This window comes from Lithobates pipiens, unplaced genomic scaffold (assembly GCF_037356315.1).
Source record: "Lithobates pipiens isolate NorthernLeopardFrog02 unplaced genomic scaffold, aLitPip1_a1.2 Scaffold_28, whole genome shotgun sequence".
NCBI classification, from domain to species: domain Eukaryota; kingdom Metazoa; phylum Chordata; class Amphibia; order Anura; family Ranidae; genus Lithobates; species Lithobates pipiens.
In genome coordinates, this window is record NW_027507789.1 from 168,868,057 (window position 1) to 168,887,977 (window position 19,921).

Sequence of the window (19,921 nt, forward strand, 5' to 3'; positions counted from 1 at the left end):
CCTTATGAGCAGAGATGTCACAAATCTCAATGTGTATTTCTGCTGTGCCACAAAAACATCCCAGCAAGGACAAACCTTCACTACTGAGGTCTACTGGTGTGCAGCCAATGAGGAGTCATGGTCTATCCCTTTATGAAATAACCAACAGGCAATTTATTTCATAGGCATAGCCTGGGCTGTAGATACTAAACCTTCACCACCAGTGAAGGAACAAATCCTAAAATGGTTGGACACCCTACTATAGTAGTTGTTGTCCTACCTTACCTCCATAGACTGAGCAAATGCTAGCCAGCACATACCCAGGTGGGGCTGATTAGCAACTAAAGTCTCAATGAGCCCAGCCCTAGAGACCAATTTAAGACAGCCTCTAGAAGACGTGGTTTCCAATTTAGCCTGGGGGTAATTATGTAGCTCTTGCATAGGTTTGCACAGAAAATGCTCAATTAAAAAGGATGTAGGAAGCAATCTATGGTGAATCGCCTTTAGATCTGCCACTGAGTGGATTGTAGCCCAAACCAACACAAAAGTTTTTTCTTACCTCCTACACTATAATATAACCACAGTGTAAAGATGGAGTGGGAGGTTGGAGCTTATGAAAGTTAACTATAGCAAGCAACCCCCAAAAGGAGGATCTGTCACAAGGGAACCCCTACTGTGCCACACAGAAGCTTAGTCCCTGCCCATCCTTTAATGTTAGGTCAGCTTTTAAGCATCTTGAAGAAACATCAGATTCCTAGCAGCTGGGCTAATAGGGCCAGTAACCTAGTGCACCTGCTGAGCAGGGGAGCTTCTGAATCCACCAACCACTGCCCAATTAATAACTTGTTCAGTGGTATACCTGGCCTGTAAGTAACTTTGTATCTACCAGGTGCCCTCTGTAACCTATATTCATCCCTACTAATGTACCACAACTGGGCATGTAGGGAGAGGCTGGCAACCTACTGCTGCGATAACCAGTGTCTCTGCTGTAAGAAGGAGCTGTGGCTGGTGGTTTTAGCAGTGGCGTCTGGGCTATCTTTATCCCGATCCCAGGTTCTGCACTGCACCAGTCAGTATATACACAGGGAAGGGGAGCAATGGCCTACCTACCGCTTTCCCATCTGAGGTGGTTTAGGCACACTCGTTCCTCTGCACCACCCCCATACAGCGTCTCTGATGTAAGAGGGAGCTGCGGCTGGTGTTTTTAGCAGAAGCTTCAGGGCTATTTGAATCCAGACCCCAGGGGAGATTATCTCAAATGCTCAGAAACCCTCTGGCTGGAATTGGGGATTTTGCAGCTAAATTCCCAAGGCAAAGGAAAGTACTCACCGTTGTCGTCTTCCCCTTTTGCCACAGCCAGCGGGCTTGCTTTTCCATCCTTATGGTCCACATGCAAGGAGGATAGCCATAAAAGTGCCCCCCCAACTGCTGTCCCCATAGGGAGGTGCAAGGTTAGGCTGTGTCCTGCACTGTATCAGTCAGTATATACACATGGGGGGGCAAGGCCTTCAGTTCCTCATTCCCATCTGAGGTGGTTAAGGCAGACATCCACCATAGTGAACTGGTGCCTCCTCACTCTAGTGAAAGGAGGATGTGGGCGCCTGCTCCTGCTGACTCTCAGCCTTCCCTCCTGGGTAAGAACACCGCCGCCATTTTCCCGAAGTTTGAAAATGACGCGGGTGCTTGTTTCCGCACCCTCTCCGGCAGCCCACGCGAGCTACCGGGGGCCCAGGAGTCGGGGACACAATCCCCCTGGAAAGAACCGATGGCCAGCACCCCCGTCTGAACAGCCACCTGGACAGGTAAGGAGGGGAGACAGGATAATGGCCCCTGAAGTTCTGGGTACACCACTGTACCCAGGGTCCTTCAGCTCTCAGGGGGGCTCTTCCAATTTCTGCTGCCCCCCTGAGGAAAAGATAGGGGAACCCCCTAGGAAGGACAAGAATATCCTACCAGACCCAGGCTTCCCAAGCTTGTGGTCCGGCTCCCAGGGGGAGACCACCAGCCCCAGGCTTCGGGTCATTTGGATAAAAACAAACAGTTTCGCTGTGTAGGGAGAAACACATTCAAAAACTGAGGATCAAGGGGAAGGGTGGGGACTTAAAACAGCTGTCGATTGATTGTGTTTCCTGTAGGGAGGAGCCTCTCATCTCCCAGGTGTGCCGTCCTGGAAGAGGACTTGAGAAAAACTGTGTGGGGGTCCCCCCTAGGCCATATCAGACCCTTATCCGAGCATGCTACCCGGCCGGTCTGGAAAGGGGGTTGGGACGAGCGAGTGCCCACCCTCCTGAGTCGTACCAGGCCGCGTGCCCTCAACATGGGGGGTGCTTTGGGGAAGGGGGCCGCACGGCCCCCCCACCCCAAAGCACCTTGTCCCAATGTTGATGAGGACAAGGGCCTCTTCCCGACAACCCTGGCCGTTGGTTGTTGGGGTGCTTATCGGAATCCGGGAGCCCCCTTTAATAAGGGGGGCCCCGGATCCTGGCCCCTTACCCTATGTGAATGAGTATCGGGTACAATGTACCCCTACCCATTCACCTGTGAAAAAAAGTAAAAAAAAACACAACAGACAAGGGTTAAAAATAATTTATTGCACAGCTCTGGGGGTCTTCTTCCGTCTTGGGGGGTCTTCTCGCCAGACTCCACCGCTATCTTCTGCTAGTTCTTTTACTAGCGGAGGAGCCCGGCTTTCTTCTTTGTCGCCGCCCTGGGGTCTTCTTCCAAATTCGGGGGTCTTGTCCTCATCTTCTAGCTCTTTTACAAGCGGTGGCCCAATCTTCTATCGCCGTTGTCGCCGCTGTCTTCGTCGCCACCACCTTCTGTTCCTCACTTCTTCTCTTCTTCTCTTCTCGAGCTGTTGACTCGTCGCTGTCTCTGGCCACAATGAATGAATGAATGAATGAATGAAATACTTGTATAGTGCACAATGCAAACTGAATCGCCTCTAGGCGCTGTGGCGAGCTTTGATCATCTGCTAAAAGAGGAAGGTCTTGAGTTTTTTCCTAAAAGCCAGGTGATTTTCTTCCAGGCGGATATTGATTGGTAGAGCATTCCATAGCCGAGGCCCTTGGACAGCGAATCTCCGATCCCCCTTGGATTTATACCGGGCTTTGGGCACGAGGAGGAGGTTTTTGTTGGCTGATCGAAGACTGCAGTTTGGTGTGTAATGATTTATTTTCTCCATTAGGTATTGCGGAGCTTCTCTATGCATGCATTTGTGGGTGAGGCAAAGAGTCTTGAACGTGATCCGATTTTTTATGGTTAGCCAATGTAAGCTCCTCAGCGAAGGAGAGATGGATTCCCAGGGTTTTTTTTCCTGTTATCAGCCTTGCCGCCGTGTTTTGGATCAGTTGTAATCGCGCAAGTTGATATTGTGGTAATCCTATGTAAAGAGAATTTGCGTAGTCCAGTCGTGAATTAATGATTGTTACAACTACCACTGCTTTGTCATTCTTTGGGATAAAAGGGATGAGTCTGCGAAGCATGCGCAGCAGATGGTGAGATCGACTGACTACAGATCCTATTTGCGCATCCATTGACATTTGTGCATCTAAAATAACCCAGAGACTCTTGGCTTTGGTCTTTGGGGAGATAGTCTGCCCAAAGACGGTTGGTGGGGACCAGGAGGTTTTGGTTGCGGGCTTATGATTTGGGTGTAAGATAAGAAGCTCTGTCTTTGATTCGTTCAGCTGGAGGGAGTTAGTGGTCAGTCCTCTATTGATTTAAGGCAGTTTTCAAGTTGTTGTTGGTGATCTTTTTTTCCATTGATCCGGAAATAAAGGAAACAATGACGCGGCGTGCGGCGACTTATATAGGGACATCGCCGGGTGATGTTCCCACCCATTATGATGTCACAATCCCAGAGGACTGGGGTGGCCAGGATCCGGGGGCCCCCTTTTTAAAGGAGGCTCCCGGATTCCGATAAGCCCCCCGCCCGCAGCCCCCTGACAACCAACGGCCAGGGTTGTCGGGAAGAGGCCCTTGTCCTCATCAACATGGGGACAAGGTGCTTTGGGGTGGGGGGGCGCGCGGCCCCCCTTCCCCAAAGCACCCCCCCATGTTGAGGGCACACAGCCTGGTACGGCTCAGGAGGGGGGGGGGGGCGCTTGCTCATCCCCATCCCCTTTTCTGACCGGCCGGGTAGCGTGCTCGGATAAGGATCTGATATGGACCTAGGGGTCGACCCACACGTTGTTTTTTTCGGCATAGGGCTTCCCCTTTAAGTCCATACCAGGGGCCAGCGGCGCTTCCTTCGCTAGTCCCGGCTACCTGGAGCCGCGCTCAAAATGAACAGACTTTTCTCCGTGCCGTATTTATATATGTATATATTTTGGTGCAAAACTACTTTCTTAGTCTGCTGGACATCTGGGTAAGTCCACCGGATTGTTTGATCGTGTGTACGCGGCATTAGAGACCTTGCTCTCCTCCAACTTCCGTTTGAGGATGCCCCACAGATGCTTAATAGGCTTTAGTTCTGGAGACATGCTTGGCCAGTCCATCACCTTTACCCTCAGCTTCTTTAGCAAGGCAGTGGTCATCTTGGAGGTGTGTTTGGGGTCATTATCATTTTGAAATACTGACCTGCAGCCCAGTATCTGAAGGGAGGGGATCATGCTTCAGTATGTCACAGTACATGTTGGCGTTCACATACCTCCCAACATTTTGAGATGGGAATGAGGGACACCAACTAGCAAACGTATCTAGGCATAGGACACGCCTCCTGCCACACCTTCTTAAAGGAGAATTAACCAAAACAAAAGGTTAAATAAATCCACAAGTTCTTTTTTTACCACTACTATTCCTTTATATTGGCTTTTAAAAAAACAAATTTAGAAATCAGGTGAAAGGTTTAGCACTGGGAAACACTTTTTGAAAGATAAAAAGTGCATTTTATATACAACTATATAGATCAGATCAAAATGAGGGACAAATGAGGAGGAAAGAGGGACAGAGGGACATTGGTCCAAATCAGGGACATTCCCTCGAAATCAGGGACAGTTGGGAGCTATGCATTCATGGTTCCCTCACTGAACTGTAGCTCCCCAATGCCGGAAGCACACAATACGTGTCTGGGTCATGCAGACCCAGACCATGACACTCCCACCACCATAATTTACCACCATACAGACTGTAGGAAAGACACACTTGCCTTTGTACTCCTCACCTGGTTGCCACCACACACACTTGACACCATCTGAACCAAATAAGTTTATCTTGGTCTCATCAGACCACAGGACATGGTTCTAGTAATCCATGTCCTTATACCGCATACACACGATCGAATTGTCCGGCGGACTCGGTCCGCCGGACCATAGTACGCTGGACTATTCGATCGTGTGTGGGCTCCAGCTGACTTTTTCATTGTAAAGTCCGGCGGACTTAGAAAGTAGTTTTGACTCAAAATTTGTCCGCTGGAATTGGCTTTCAGCGGACAATCCATTCATGCTAGTCCGGCGGACTAAGAATGACGCATGCTCTGAAGCAAGTACAAGAAGGAAGCTATTGGCTACTGGCTATTGAACTTCCTTTTTCTAGTCCCGTTGTACGTGCTGTACGTCATCGCATTAGAAATCGCCGGACTCTCGGAGTGTCCGTGTGTGGCCAAGTCCGTTCGTTATAAAGTCCAGCGGATTGTTTGCCGGACCAATTCCGCCAGACAATTCGATCATGTGTACGCGGCATTTGTCTGCTTGTATTCAGCAAACTGTTTGCTTGCTTTCTTGTGCATCATCTTTATAAGACGCCTTCCTTCTGGAATGACAGCCATGTAGACCAATTTCATGCAGTGTGTGGCGTATGGTCTGAGCACTGACAGGCTGACCCCCCCTCTGCAGCAATGCTGGCAGCACTTGTACATCTATTTTCCAAAGACAACCTTTGGATATGATGCTGAACATGTGTACTCAACTTCTTTGGTCAACCATGGCAAGGCCTGTTCTGCGTGGAACCTGTCCTGTTAAACCGCTGTATGGTCTTGGCCACCATACTGCAGCTCAGGGTCTTGGCAATCTTATTATAGCCTAAGCAATCTTTATGTGGAGCAACAATTCCTTTTTTCAGACTCTTAGAGAGTTCTTTGCTATGAGGTGCCATGCTGCCACACACTTTATCAAGTTATTTTATTTCTTTCAACCGACTGGTTAACTGAAAAAAAATGACTTATGTATGGCCAGCCTTTTGCACCCATTGATCCAGTGCTGCTCGTCTACAGGGTTAAAGGACAAATTTAACTCACTTCCTGTGAGCCCAGGGCATGAACACTCTGCCATTCACCCTTGCTTTACAGAAGTATGCTGCAGAGAGTGACAGCATGCCTTTAAGCAGAGTACATGAAAAAAGTGTAGCGCTACCCTTGCAGGAGTGGCTGATGTTTTTGCCCAGGTCTTCCCACTTTTTAATCCACAAGCCAGTCCCAATATTTCCCACACAGCCAGAAGCGCACAATCTTCCGCTCGTTGTCTTCAATGACCAGTCTAGGGGACTGTTTTTTTTGTTTTTTATTTTGAGAACTTGGATAGGGAAGGGATCTAAGTAGGAAGTAGGATACTTCAAATTAAACTATTCACATGTGCAGACAGCTTTCTTGGTTGAACTGTGTAGCAAACTGTACAGAATAGAGCAAGGTCCCTATTTAGTAGAAGAAATTTAGTGGACCCTGCTTCTTCCAGATACTAGCCGGTGTCCCCTTTAACCTACATCCAGCAGCTGCCTTCTAGCACTGGATTTAACAGCACCAGTCTCTAGGATCTCTTTGCAAGGTCTTGGCTCACAAGGTCCTTGTTGCAGGTCACCTTCTTCCATGATACCAGAAAAGATCCATGGACATCCTCCCTCAGTCAGCTCACCCACCTGAGGCCACATGGCAGCCAACCCCATTGGATCTCTCCTCTCCATACAGGCACCCAACATGCCTAGGGGCACCTTCCCTTGTAATTGGTTAGGGCTCTATGATTATTCATGCTCCCATCTGCATTGTTTCTGTCTACCGTTCAGCACTTGCCATAATTGCTAGGACATAGGGAAACTTCAAGGCAGTGTGAGCAGCACCAGAGCATACAGCAGACTACACTAGCCGATCACAGCTCTCTGTTAGGCAGACAGCACATACATTTAACTAACTGTCTCTCTGTTAAGCAGAGAAACCAAAAACTATAATACACTCATTCTACCACCTACCTAGAAGTATGCATTCAGCACAATGTACACGGAAGGTTTTCTGCAACCGGTCAACAATTGTTTTCTATGTGCCATCAGGTGGATGGCAGTGCATTGTAGAAAAATATATTAAAGCTCACGTGCAGTTCCAAAAAAAATAGATAATAAAATAGTCAACAGGGCTTTTAGTTGTGTGCCCCCCATGCAGCCACACAAAATTTCACAGTAAACTGGACAGTTTTAGCATGTGCAGTTTTTATCTTTCAAAAAAGGGTTTTCCAACACTAAACCTTTCATCGGATTTCTAATTTGCTGCATTTGTAAAGTCCAAAAGACAATATAAAGGAATAGTAGTGGTAAAAAAAGCACTTGTAGGTTTAACAAATCTTGTTTTTTGTACAATTCCCCTTTAAGGGGGTGTGGCAAAGGGTGTGTCCTATGCCTGCATACTTTTTCTGATAGGTGTCCCTCATTCCCATCTCAAAAAGTTGGGAGGTATGTGTATGTGGTCATTGCTCTATCATTTTTTCATTGTCAGATCCAACTTGCTGCTGTCATTGGTTGTCCTTTCCTTGATTGCTGAAAGTCTTGCTCATACCCTCAAGGGTTTACAGGTATGATATACAAGGCCAAAATATCAAGGCTGCCATGAGAATGTGCTGCATATGTCTATGGGCAGGGGAAAGTAGCTGCCATATTGCAGGTCATGTAGACTTTAGTGTGTGTCTTGTGAAACAATAAACATTGTAAAGCGGGGCAATGAGCTGGAAGGACTGTAAACTGACACAGCTTGCCCATAGGAGGATCCAAAGGTCATCTAATAGTTGGCCTCTAAAAATGGAACACGGGCAAGTTATCTGTAGTTAACTGAAGAAGTAAAACCCCTAGGATTTAGGCCAGCCTGCTAATCAGTCTAGTGCAAGAGGCAACCTATGGACTTCTTGGCGAGGTAATGGAGTGATATGGCAAGAGTCCTCAAAGATTTCTGTGCAAGGTGGAGACTGTTGTGACACAAGTAAACCCAACCCTAACACTAACCTATTCTACAAGAAAAACTATTTTGGCTGGTCTGTAATTGATTTTATAATTGGTTTATTGATACCTATGTTAACGTTGCTTTCATTTTGGTCTATGATTTCCTCAGAAGCAGGTTTTTCCTACTGTATTTGAGTTTTTAAAGGGAATAAATTGTGTTATATAACTGAATGCACTGTGGTATCAGCAGCTTTGCTTTTGGCATCTTTTATAGTAGATAAACCCAAGTGGTGTTTTTTAGTGAGAATCCACACAGCAGGTAGCTAGACCTCAAACTAGCCACAACCTGTTTATTAAGTTTCTAGCATCAGAATAAACATAATCAGTTTTTCCTGTATTCAATAACTTAGGCAGGTTCTTTGAGGCAACAACCTAATAGAATAAACCCTAGCCTGTCTTGCTCTAACTATAAGCTACATCAAAAAATGTACTAGTAAAATGGAATTTGTGTTCAAATTCCAAAAACAACTCATTATTGCTTGCTCTAACTAGACACACGTTATTTCCAGAAAGAGCGCAGCTCACGTGTTTTAAGGGTGATGCCCTCTTCCGCAGAGCTCTGAGGAAGAGGGCATCACCCTTGGAATGCGTATTATGCACCCTTTGGTGGACATGCGTCTGATGGTGCGAATGATATGCCTATACGTAACTAGCTTTTGTGAATATTTTGGAATACTTCCTATCTATGCTTATGTGTAGAGCCACATTAATTTGAGTTTTTATGACTTAATGTTCATTGTAGTACTAAAAATGCAATTATTTATCAAAGGATGCCTTGCATTCTTGCATTGGAAAAGTTTATTTTGAGTAGCAAACAAAAGCAAAAGATAGATCTTCAAAGTACAATTACAATTGAAAAGAGCAATACAACTGCACTGAGACGTGAGTCGCTTACAGAGTGCTGCACGATGTGATCAAAGAACATATCAATTATGTGATCACTTCTAGACAGAATACAGAACACTTAAGAAGTTTTTTACAGGATTCCATTTTGCTTGAGCAGACACAACTTCTGGCCATGTGCTGGAATATGCTTCTAAGCATCAATGGGCACTGTTCTTTCCCTAACTTTGGTTGACACAACAACTCCATTTTCCCTGAGTTCTTCGACCTCTTTCACCACTTTTGTTCGTATTGGTCCTAGACATAGAGGAGAATAGAGAAATTATTTTTGTGTATTTATAAAACCAATATTCTCATATGCAATTAAATGTCTAACAGCCAGAGGAACCCTGCCCAAATGTGTTTAAAAACCTCTTTAATAAATGTCATGATTGCTCTTTGTTTGTCAATGTCATCTTACCCCACTCTGTCTGTTTCCTTGAGACATTGAGTATGCTTTGACTTTAAGCCTTTCCAGGGTACAACTACCCTTTAGACACTGCTCTGAACATTTACAACTTTAGCTTCTGCAGATGCATCACCAGCACCATCACCAGAAGCAGTCTTTCCCGTGACCATACCAGTGCCCAGATGATCAGAAGAGTAACTAAGAGACAGTTTCTATCTTGATCATCAGTCTCATTATGAGATAAACCCTAGATGACCCTCTTGCACTTCTGGGCCCATGCATAGTAGCACAGGCTGTAAACTCATTATGTTCTTTCCTGATTAACAATCCATTACATATGACATGGATAAGTAGCCCTATACTGAGTGAAATAGTTGGTAATGTATAGGATTTAATTATCCAAGTCAATATTAGGAACTATTATTTTTAGGAGCCATTTGTAAGATTTAAACCTGTCCTGAAATTTAAGCTGGAAGTCTGATTATAATCACTTGCGTCTATTAGGCCATATATTCTGAACCAGGGCTCCGTGGAACCCTAAGCCCTTGTACACATGGTCGGACATTCCGATGGAAAATGTCCGATCGGACCGCGTTGTTGGATAATCTGATTGTGTGTGGGCTCCATTGGACTGTTTCTGTCGGAATATCCGACAGACAAAGTTTTAGAGCTGGGCTATAAAACTTTCCAACAACATAAATCCGATCGGACTTTGTGTTTAGAGAATTCCGATCGGACAAAGTGCCACACATGCTCAGATCAAATTCCTAGACCAAAGCTATTGGCTACTAGCCTGAACGTAGTCCCGTCGTAACGAAATAACGTTGTCACGTTACGTACGATCGGATTTTCCGACAACTTTGTCCGACCGTGTGTATGCAACACAAGTTTCGGACAAAATCTGTCGGACAAAATCCGACAGATTTTGTTGTCGGAATGTCTGACCGTGTGTACAAGGGCTAAGAGTCCTTCAAAGGTTTTGGGGAATCCTTGAGTTGTAGATGACTAACCTCCTATTTGATTGTGTCTGCACAGTTTAGGGGCCAATGCCACCTGACAGAGCTATTATGAGACAAAAAGGTTAAAAAAGGCTATAATAGACCATATTAAATATAAGGAACAAGCTTAATATTTGGCTGTGTTATTCCAGAGCAATGAAAACAAAGCTCTTCCCTATTGAAACACCTAAACATAACTGGGTGATTCACAATGAAAAAGGTTGATTTGGTTGTAGACATACCTCCACAACCTTTCATTTTTATATATGGCCCAATTATATTACATTTTAAAAGTTCAAAATGATTGTTCTGTTTAGAAGGGCATATAAATTATAGTTATGTTACATTTTAGATGTGGGACCCTGAAATGCAGTCACCTTGAGATCCTGAAGTACTTCCAGTTTGCGATCCAGTTTTTACTGCTCCGGAATCTGATCCTGATCCTGATCCTGCTCCTGCATTGGATGCTGATCCTTGTCCAGCGCTACTGCAATTATTGAAAGAAAATATTATGTTGGCTTTTCAAGACCACAATAAGGACAAAATACGACTATTTGTTCCCCGGGTATTCTATTATGCTGTTCCTCGTTGGCATAGCCATCTATTTTGTAGGGCAGTGTGGGCACCAGACACTGACCGGGGACATTGTACCCTTAATGTATGGGCATCCATAAAGGAAACTGGCAGAATCTGTATGAAATCCACACAAAAATAGAACTTATAAATGCAGTGCAGATGTCGTCATTAATTGTCGTCTCAAAGTACTCTAGTGTGTTGTTACGTTTCACTATCAAGGAGCCTGCAATGGATGATCTTTTTTTTGCATTAGCTTAGAAGCACTCCATAGAACATAATGAAGATTTATGTTTATTCTCATGGAGAAGAAGACATAAGTAATATACAATGTAGTGATTCATGACTTTATTACTGCCTGTCAGGAAGGCTCTGTCAGAAGACAGAATAATAGCTGCAGACAAATCCCTGTTGCACGACTGCCTGGAAGAAGAGAAGCGTTAGCGCTTGCTAACGTGCAAACGCATGAAAATGCGGCAAATGGACTATTTGAGCTGAATCATAACCCGTGCCGTCTTGTCTACAGCATTCTGTGATTGTCCTGTTTCCTGTTACCTGCATCTGCTCTTGAAATACTGACCCGGCTTGTTCCTGACTATTCCTGTTATCCACTTGCATCAACCCTAGCTCATTCTCTGACCATTCTCCTGCCTCCATATTTGAAACTTGATCTGTTTGTTCCGTGTATGACCCGGCTTGTCTGACTCTGCTTATGTTTCATTTTCTTTGGAGCTACCAAGTTGTTAGCACCTGTCCATCTGCCACTGGAGCCTGCTCTACGGCTAAAGTGTCAGTCTGTTCCTGCCCTTTAGGAGATCCACTGCCATCTGGCATACCACTCCACCAGCAGCCCAGCAGCAAGCACATCTACCAGCACTCGTGCGACTCTGAATACCTGTGGATGTAAATGCTATATCAACTCTTTCATGTTCTGGAAAGACAAGTGTTACATCCTTTAGTTAGTGAGATGCTAGAGTGATGGTTTTCTCCTGCAGTGTAGGTAAATTTAGGCATCCCTGTCTGGTTGCTAGGCCTGTTTATTTTCATTCTGGGCTGGGAGGGTCTCAGGGTAGCAGCTGATGACCCAAAGGCAGTGTCACTTCTCAGTTACCTTCCTCTTCCTTCTAGCATTAGTAGAGAAGAGGGAGAGAGAGGTGGAGCTGGATGTGGTATCTTAAGGAGCCCTTACCAATCCTCAACTTGAATTGTCAGGGGGCAGACCTCCTTAAATAATTGGGGTCAGCCCAGCTGGGGAGAAGTTGTCGGGTGGAAGAGATGGAGTGGGAGTGGTGTGGAGGCTGTCGGGCCCAGGGGGAGCTCCCCAGCCTTGGGGGGGGGGGGGGGTGACCCTGGGCTGCGATCAGGTGCATCCAGGAGAAGTGTTGAGATCCTGGAAGGAGAGGCAGATGAGAGAGCAAGCAGAGGACAATGGGAGAGAACACTTCTAAGAGTCTCCATGGAGGACTACTGGTCACAGCCGGGAGGGCTGGTGAGTGAGCAAGGTCGGGAAGACTGGGAAGGCATGCCTTAGAGAGCTGGGAGATTGCAGTTTGAAAGATGGGTGCAGAACCAGTGGAAAGAGGAATGCAGAGATGGGCAGTGGAAAGGGGTAGTGGCAGCCAAGCTGGCTGGCAGGGACTGAAGAGATCTATCTGGCAGTGGTGGCCAAATAGAGGACAGCTAGCACCTAGACTATGCTACACCACAGGAGGAAACAGTGAGCAGAAAGTGTTTGTGCTGGAGAGAGAAGAGTGTGTATACAGGAGTGTATATAGGAGTCCTTCTACAACTTTGCACTAGTAATGTACTGGTTTTTGTCTGAGTGACTGAGATAGATGTCTGGCTGGGCAGGGTGACAGGTGAACCACTACACACAGCAACCCTTATAGGGGCGTTGTTACACAATATTCCCATCATTTCACATCCCAATGTGAATTTCACATACCCTTCTCCTTCCAGGAGTTTGCGGTATGTCTCAATCTCGTTCTCTAGTTTTGTCTTGATGTCTAGCAGATCTTCATATTCTGCAGTCTGGCACTCTATATCTGCCCTGATCTGTGCCAGTTGCTCCTCAATGCCAGTAATCTGTATTTGCATCTGGGAAATCTTCATACAGTATTGTCCTTCTGTTTGTGCTAGATTTTCTTCAAGAGATTTTTTCTGTTCACGAGAAAACAAACAAATCATCAAATTTATATTCTGACACAATCACGCAGTCTACCATTGTGTGTTATGCCTTTAATTTTGTACCATGGTCAGTTGTGACTGAAGCTCAATCTCCAGTGCTTGAAGTGTCTTCTTTAAGTCTGAAATCTCACTCTTGCTTTGACTTGTTTGTTCTACTGTAGTTGATATTTCTTTCTTCAAACCTTCGCTCTTGAGATAAAAAAAAAAAGAAATAAATAAAGCTATAAGTTGAAGTATGCAAAGATCATATGTATGAATATTGATAAGCATTAGTAAGAACCCTTGAATGATTTCTTTATGTCAAAGTCGACCACAATCTTTTCTTCTGCACATTTTTCTTTCAAAAATCCAAAAACTTTAAGCTGGCAATATCATACAAAATGGTTTAGGTCATTCAGAATAGTTCATTTGCTGGCAACACTCAAATTCTTCCTGGATTTCTCAGTGGCCTTCTGAGACGTGAGAGTATTTTTGGTCAGCTTTTGACTTCTACAACCAGGTGAAAGTACCCGATTAGAAACTTCCTTTTTTTTTTTAGTTCCTACACAATGTCCCAACCATCTGCTTCTATTAGTGTCATACTTTTTTTTTTTTTTTTAGACAATCAAAACTTTAATATAGGTTAATGAAGAGTGAATGAATCTTACCGCCTTCTTGAATTGTTCTTCTGCCTCCTTGCGATTCTTTTCAGCCATAGCCTCATATTGTTCCCTGAGATTGTTCATCTCCTCTAGAAGGTTATTTCCTGGTACAGCATTCAATTCTACGTTAACATTGCTGGCAGATGTTCCCTGGGATCCCTTAATCTCCTACAGATAAAAAAAAAAAAAATAGAAAAAATCAAAAAAAAAAAAAAATCAGCTTCATTCTCACCTTCAATATGGAGCACAGTACTGTTTTTTTTTTTCTTTTAATGCAATATATCTTTAGTTTTCTGGGTTGAATGACAGCAAGCATCAGCCAAACCACTTTCTTTGAGCCTAGGCTCTTATTGACCCATCCCTAGCCAGTGACTAGACACTGAAGCAGAAAATTGATAAGCTCATCTCTTCGTCAATGATTTTACACACACAATCAGCATGGTCCATGTCAACACATAAACTGACTGGCTCCTTTTGCTACTTTTTTCCCACTCTGAGCTCTGTATCTGTCTGTGTACAGGAATTACAAAAGTCTAAGACAAAGCCAGATTCAATTACATTGCTCGCATTAGAAATATATATATGTAATAATAACGAATACAGAGCTGAGTTATTTTTGTATTTTATATCTGCCTTGAGCTCAGTGTTAACGTTTAAATTCAGTCAAAATGTTTCTTTAGTTTTGGATGAAGAGAGAAAATTAGAATCCATTTTGAGTGACAAGATTTTTTTACCAGATAGGCATTGAGCAAAAATCATCTGCAATGGGGCAATAAAAACTTGACTTGAATCCTAGCCTTCCTCTACTGAAATAATAAAAACACTTTTTATTTCTGTGTATCTGTGGGAGATACAGTATTGCTGCATTTCCCATTCAGTGAACCCGTTGTCACCTGAACAGTAAAGACCTTACAGGGTTTCATCAAGGCCTTCTATTTGTTGGCTTTAAGGCGTGATTCCTTCCAAAACTACAATAAAATAATTTTGTATGGATTCACGCCTTAAAACCAACAAATAGAGGGCCTTGATGAGACTTTTTTAGATTTTACCTCCTCGTGGTTCTGCTTGAGAAGAGCCAGTTCTTCAATAAGACCTTCAAGCTGAGATTCCAGATCAGATCTGGCCATTGTCAATTCATCCAGGACTTTACGAAGGCCATTAATATCAGCTTCGACACTGCGTCGGAGAGCAAGTTCATTCTCATACCTGGCAAGGTAATCAAAAATATATATATGGATTTTCAATAAATGTGCAGATATACCATTTGCTTTTGGTCAAGAATTGCTATTATTATTTTTTTTATTCAGGGTTTATAACGTTATTAGAGAATAAGAATTTTTAACAAATATGATAAACTGAACAGTGCATTGCCAAGACATGAGCACATGCAACTGTAAGTCTCTTTACATTCTGCACAACTCAGATGTGTAGGTAGCATTAAAACATAAGAACATACAGTATCTTTTCCTAGTAGTGGTTGAGTTTGACAAACAAAAGCTTTCTCTTGTACTCAAGAGTGAGGTATCTGTGTTGGGTATTGCTAATATGGTGGAATATAAGGCTGCGTCCAGAACTGCTCGTTCCTTTGTGATGGGTTACATAGTATAATTATAGAGCATAGGCCATTATAAAAATAGGTTATGGTTGGTGGTGTAGTAAGCAACAAATTAAAATAGGCAACGTGGAAAAAAGTAGAAGATATAGCTGGGGAAGGCAGTCTTGGGGATAATCCACTTCAAAGGGCCAGTCATTAGGGGGGGTAATATTTGCTCAAGAATTTTAATGGCCAAGGTGGCAAGATTTCCTGTCTTCTGGGGAATGCTTGAAATGTTAATTGTGCCTAAGCATTTCTATAAACCATTACCCTATGTCTTGAATCCTGAAAAATAGTAGAGTGTGGCTGTGTCTGTGTCTAGGCATGTGAAGACACATGTCCATCAAGTCCAATGTATGTGAACTGTGCTGATGAGAAAATTGGAAGGAGCAGGATGGAAAGCTTTTTTCGAATCAACAAAATTCCAACTTTGAATGTGGTTGTCGTCGGGGGGGGGGTTGTTGGTGAATCAAACATATTGTAATATGCATGTGCTAGGCACAAAAAAAAAACAATAAAAAAATAAAACAGTTTAATATATCTGGAATTCCATTCAAGTAGCAGGCCTGGACACAATTCTAAGGGCTTTTAAACAAAATTAGTTGACCCAATGATGGCAAGATAGAAAATTTAATTATTTAGTAGTTCAGGTCGTCTTTAACAATAACGGGTCACAGAACAAATCAAGTCTTGCTTGGGCTGACACCTGTTGAAAGCCTGTAGGGAGTGTCAAAAAAACATTACAGCCAACGGTATCTTTCATGCCACTTAATAAGCTGGCTGAAAACCACATCCTTATTTTTCACTTAAAGTAGATCGGTGCTGGCAGTGCTTGAGGCTGAACATTTCCTTCAGGCTTGCACAGTTGTAAAGGCTCCTATACTATACTGAAGTTGCTTACTCTGACTTCACTGCACACTACTTAGTTTTCATTAGAAGCAACAGCAAGTTGGATAGAGCTCACCTCATTTCCTGGCTGGAAGACATCCAGCATCATTTAGGCATTTACTATCCATCCTTACTGTACCTTGCATGTCTCTTTCATTCATTGAATTGCAGATCTTTTAAATATGGGGGCTCAGTGACACACGTGGACATTACCTAGTATAGCCTGCCTAAGAATGCCCACAACTCTAGACTGATATCCACCCATGAAAACATTTTTCTATATGCATAACTCCTCCACATCCTCTGGTCAACTGTCTGGTGCAAGGCAGGCCTATAGACTAATGTCCAGGACAGCCTTGTGGGAGTATGTCCTCACTCTAGGTTTAACTACTAGTGGCAGTAAGTAAAGGCACTTGATTAGATTCATAGACTAAAAGCATCTAGTCAATGGTCTTCCAGATGTTTTTGGAGAGGGTGATATGTAAAATAGGCAATAATATTCTCAAGGAAGGGAAAGAGTTGGAATAGGAATAAAACGGTTGCATCTGAGGAGACCTTAGTGAATCTTGGTTGGGTTTGTGTAGTGACAGCAATACCATGGTGAGAGTAATACAATTTATGCAGTATGTATATATAGTATAAGTATAATATCATCATTAAACAGCCACTTTCATGTTTATGATAAGGATTCAAATGAGCAAAGTCTGCTAAGGGTGGTATTACAGTACTTGATTTTCCCATATTACTTAAAACAGTGGCATCTTAATTCCCCTATTTGGAGGCTCAGATTCCCATGTTATCCTTGTTCTGTAATCTCAAAAAAGATCTAATACCCAAAGGATGCCACTTGTCAATTGGCAGAGCCAGTTTAAGCCTGTAACCTAGATGTTTTCCTTCCTCTGACTTAAATAATCAGTCTAACCAATGGCTTTGCCTTTCGAACAGACATTAAAGTCAACTCACTTCATTTTGAAGTCATCTGCTGCCAGTCTGGCATTGTCACCCTGCAGGATTAGTTGGGCATTGTCATTGTTGGCGGCAATGATCTGTAAGAAACAAATGAGTAGTTCAATCTCTGTTTTAATTCCAACATCTCTACAAGATAAATACATTTTGAATCTGATAACATTAGCACAGTACAAAAGGTTTCCCTATTTTATTTTTGCAACAGGTTACTGTAATAAAATGAAATTGCAGTAAAAATAACCAAAGAGGACACACATATACAGACTGGTGTGCCCACATTTTTAAATAAGGTAGCTATCATAGGGTAGGGTAGCTACATTTAACAAAAAATTTCAGCCCCACTTACTTACACTAATCATTTTCAAATCTTGCCATCTGAGTTCATCACAGCTGGCAGCTTGGTGGTCCAGTCTCACAAGTAAAGACTTTTAGTGTAAAACACACAGCACGTCGCCACTTGAAACACTTAGCTTTTCCTGAAAGTGTATGTCAATTTAATATTTATTTTTATTTTTATAGAGTGGGGATAGAATAGGACCACTCTTGGGTCTCTACATTTATCCTGGGCTTCATTTGAAAGATTTCCCCACCCTTACCATCCCAGTGACGACATTTTCACCAGACGGGGAGTAAAGGCAAAATCTACAAGAACAGACAAAAAATATAAATAAAATATAGTAAGGGAAGATTAGAACTACTGTTAGCTTTTCATTGCTGTCTGTATCCCTCTGCAGATTTTTCCTCACTTATTGATTCTAAAGGAGCCTCAGATTGTAGTAAATAAACAGTTCTAATTCTTATTGTGCTCCTAATGTTTTAGCCCTTGTACACACAGTCAGAGATTCCGACAACCAAATCCGTCGGACTAAGTTGTCGGAAAATCCGATTGTACATACCGTGATGACGTTATTTAGTTACGACGGGACTACGTTCAGGCAGGTAGCCAATAGCTTTAGTCTTGGAATTTGATCTGAGCATGCGTGGCACTTTGTCCGTCGGAGTTGGCTACACATGATCGGAGTATGACCAATAGGAGCATTTTGTCTGAAAATTTTACCGGTAAGTTGGAAATCTTGGATAAATGGTCCGATGCAGACCACACACAGACGGAATATCCGACAAAATGGTCCGATAGGACACATTCCGTCGGAATCTCCGACCGTGTGTACAAGGGTTTATAGTCAGGCAAATCAGTTGTACTGCATATGCAAAGTGTTTAAAGTGTGCATTTTATTTAAGGCACACAACAAGCCTGCTCTATAAATATGTTTTAGCATCATTGACATGTGACTGGTATAATCACGGCAAGGTTCCTTTAAAAAGGAATACATGCATTATTTACAATAAATCCCCCAATTATTTTATTGTAGCCAAATAAATAACAAACAACTTACTTTAGTCTGTAGATCTTTAATGGTGGTAAAGTACTTAGAGTAGTCATTTCCTGCTTCTCCTGTGCTACCACCAGGCCTTTGTTTCTCCAAAAATTCCTTAATCTTTTTTTCATATTCAGCATTTGCTTCCTCAAGCTGTCGGACTTTGTCCAGGTATGAAGCCAAACGGTCATTAAGGTTCTGCATTGTTTGTTTCTCATTGCCACTGAAAATGCCCTCACCTCCTCCACCACCTGCACCTACAAATACTGCATCAAAACCACCACCAAAACCTGCTCCAGCACCACCACCAAAACCTGCTCCAGCACCACCACCAAAGCCTGCTCCAGCACCACCACCAAAGCCTGCTCCAGCACCACCACCATAGCCTCCTCCAGCACCACCACCAAAACCTGCTCCAGCACCACCACCATAGCCTGCTCCGGCACCACCACCAGCTCCTTGGCCATAAAATGCTCCTCCACCTTGACTAAATCCACCAGCTCCTTGACTATATCCACCAGCTGACTGACCAAAATCTCCGCCAAAACCACCTACTCCACACTGACCATAACCACCAACACCTCCACCATAGCCTCCTGAGGTGGAGCCCATGCTCACAGACTTGGAGGATTGTTTAAAAGAGTAAGACATGTTTCAAGCAAAAGGTCACCCTATCCAGAGAAAAAAAAGAGCAGCCCCAGTGGAAAGAGTAATTTGTGAAGAAATATCATTCTTTTTATATAAGATCTAAAGGGTGTGTCGAATATTAATGTTTTCTTTTGTTTTCACACAGTACAGTTGCTTGCCAAGTTTTGCCACTGTTTATAATTTGGATCAATTATCATTAATCAGCTTGCATCACTCTAGCCGCTGGTCTTCTCTTCCTTATGATGTTTGTCGCGTTGGCAGGATTTTTTGGGTGGAGTAGACCAGAACACCTAATAAGATAAATCATTTACATTTAATTTTCTCTAATAATTATCTATAAGCGCTGTGCAATATGATGAGACACAGAAAAACTAGATATGCTTTAACATACATATTGTTATCTGCTGGGAATTTCAATTTAATCACTTCAGCCCCGAAAGGATTTACCCCCTTCCTGACCAGAGCACTTTTTGCGATTCGGCACTGCATCGCTTTAACTGACCATTGCGCAGTCGTTCCCCACAAATAGAGCTTTCTTTTGGTTTTATTTTTTGCGCGAAAATTTTGGAAGAAAAGCAATATTTTTTACT

The 19,921-nt window shown here is 43.3% G+C and overlaps 1 protein-coding gene across 1 annotated transcript; it reads right to left on the bottom strand.

Moving 5' to 3' along the window:
- Nucleotides 1-9,047: 9,047 nt before the first annotated feature.
- On the bottom strand, nt 9,048-19,370 carry LOC143935765 (keratin, type I cytoskeletal 12-like). Its single transcript, XM_077459872.1, has 8 exons — nt 18,702-19,370; nt 17,305-17,387; nt 14,909-15,065; nt 13,866-14,027; nt 13,282-13,407; nt 12,977-13,191; nt 10,836-10,945; nt 9,048-9,309 (listed from the first exon to the last, which is right to left on the bottom strand). The coding sequence occupies exons 1-8, from the start codon at nt 19,332-19,334 to the stop codon at nt 9,206-9,208; spliced, it is 1,590 nt and encodes a 529-aa protein (XP_077315998.1). The 5' UTR covers nt 19,335-19,370; the 3' UTR covers nt 9,048-9,205.
- Between the last annotated feature and the right edge of the window lie 551 nt (nt 19,371-19,921).

What these genes read in the sequence shown, in the direction of transcription:
- LOC143935765 (XM_077459872.1), bottom strand. Translation starts at nt 19,334, where the DNA reads ATGTCTTACTCTTTTAAACAATCCTCCAAGTCTGTGAGCATGGGCTCC. An exon ending in GCAGATGACTTCAAAATGAA is followed by an intron (nt 15,066 to 17,304) that starts GTGAGTTGACTT and finishes TTACCTTGCCAG; the next exon opens with GTATGAGAATGAACTTGCTC. An exon ending in TTCAGTCACAACTGACCATG is followed by an intron (nt 13,192 to 13,281) that starts GTACAAAATTAA and finishes TCTCGTGAACAG; the next exon opens with AAAAAATCTCTTGAAGAAAA.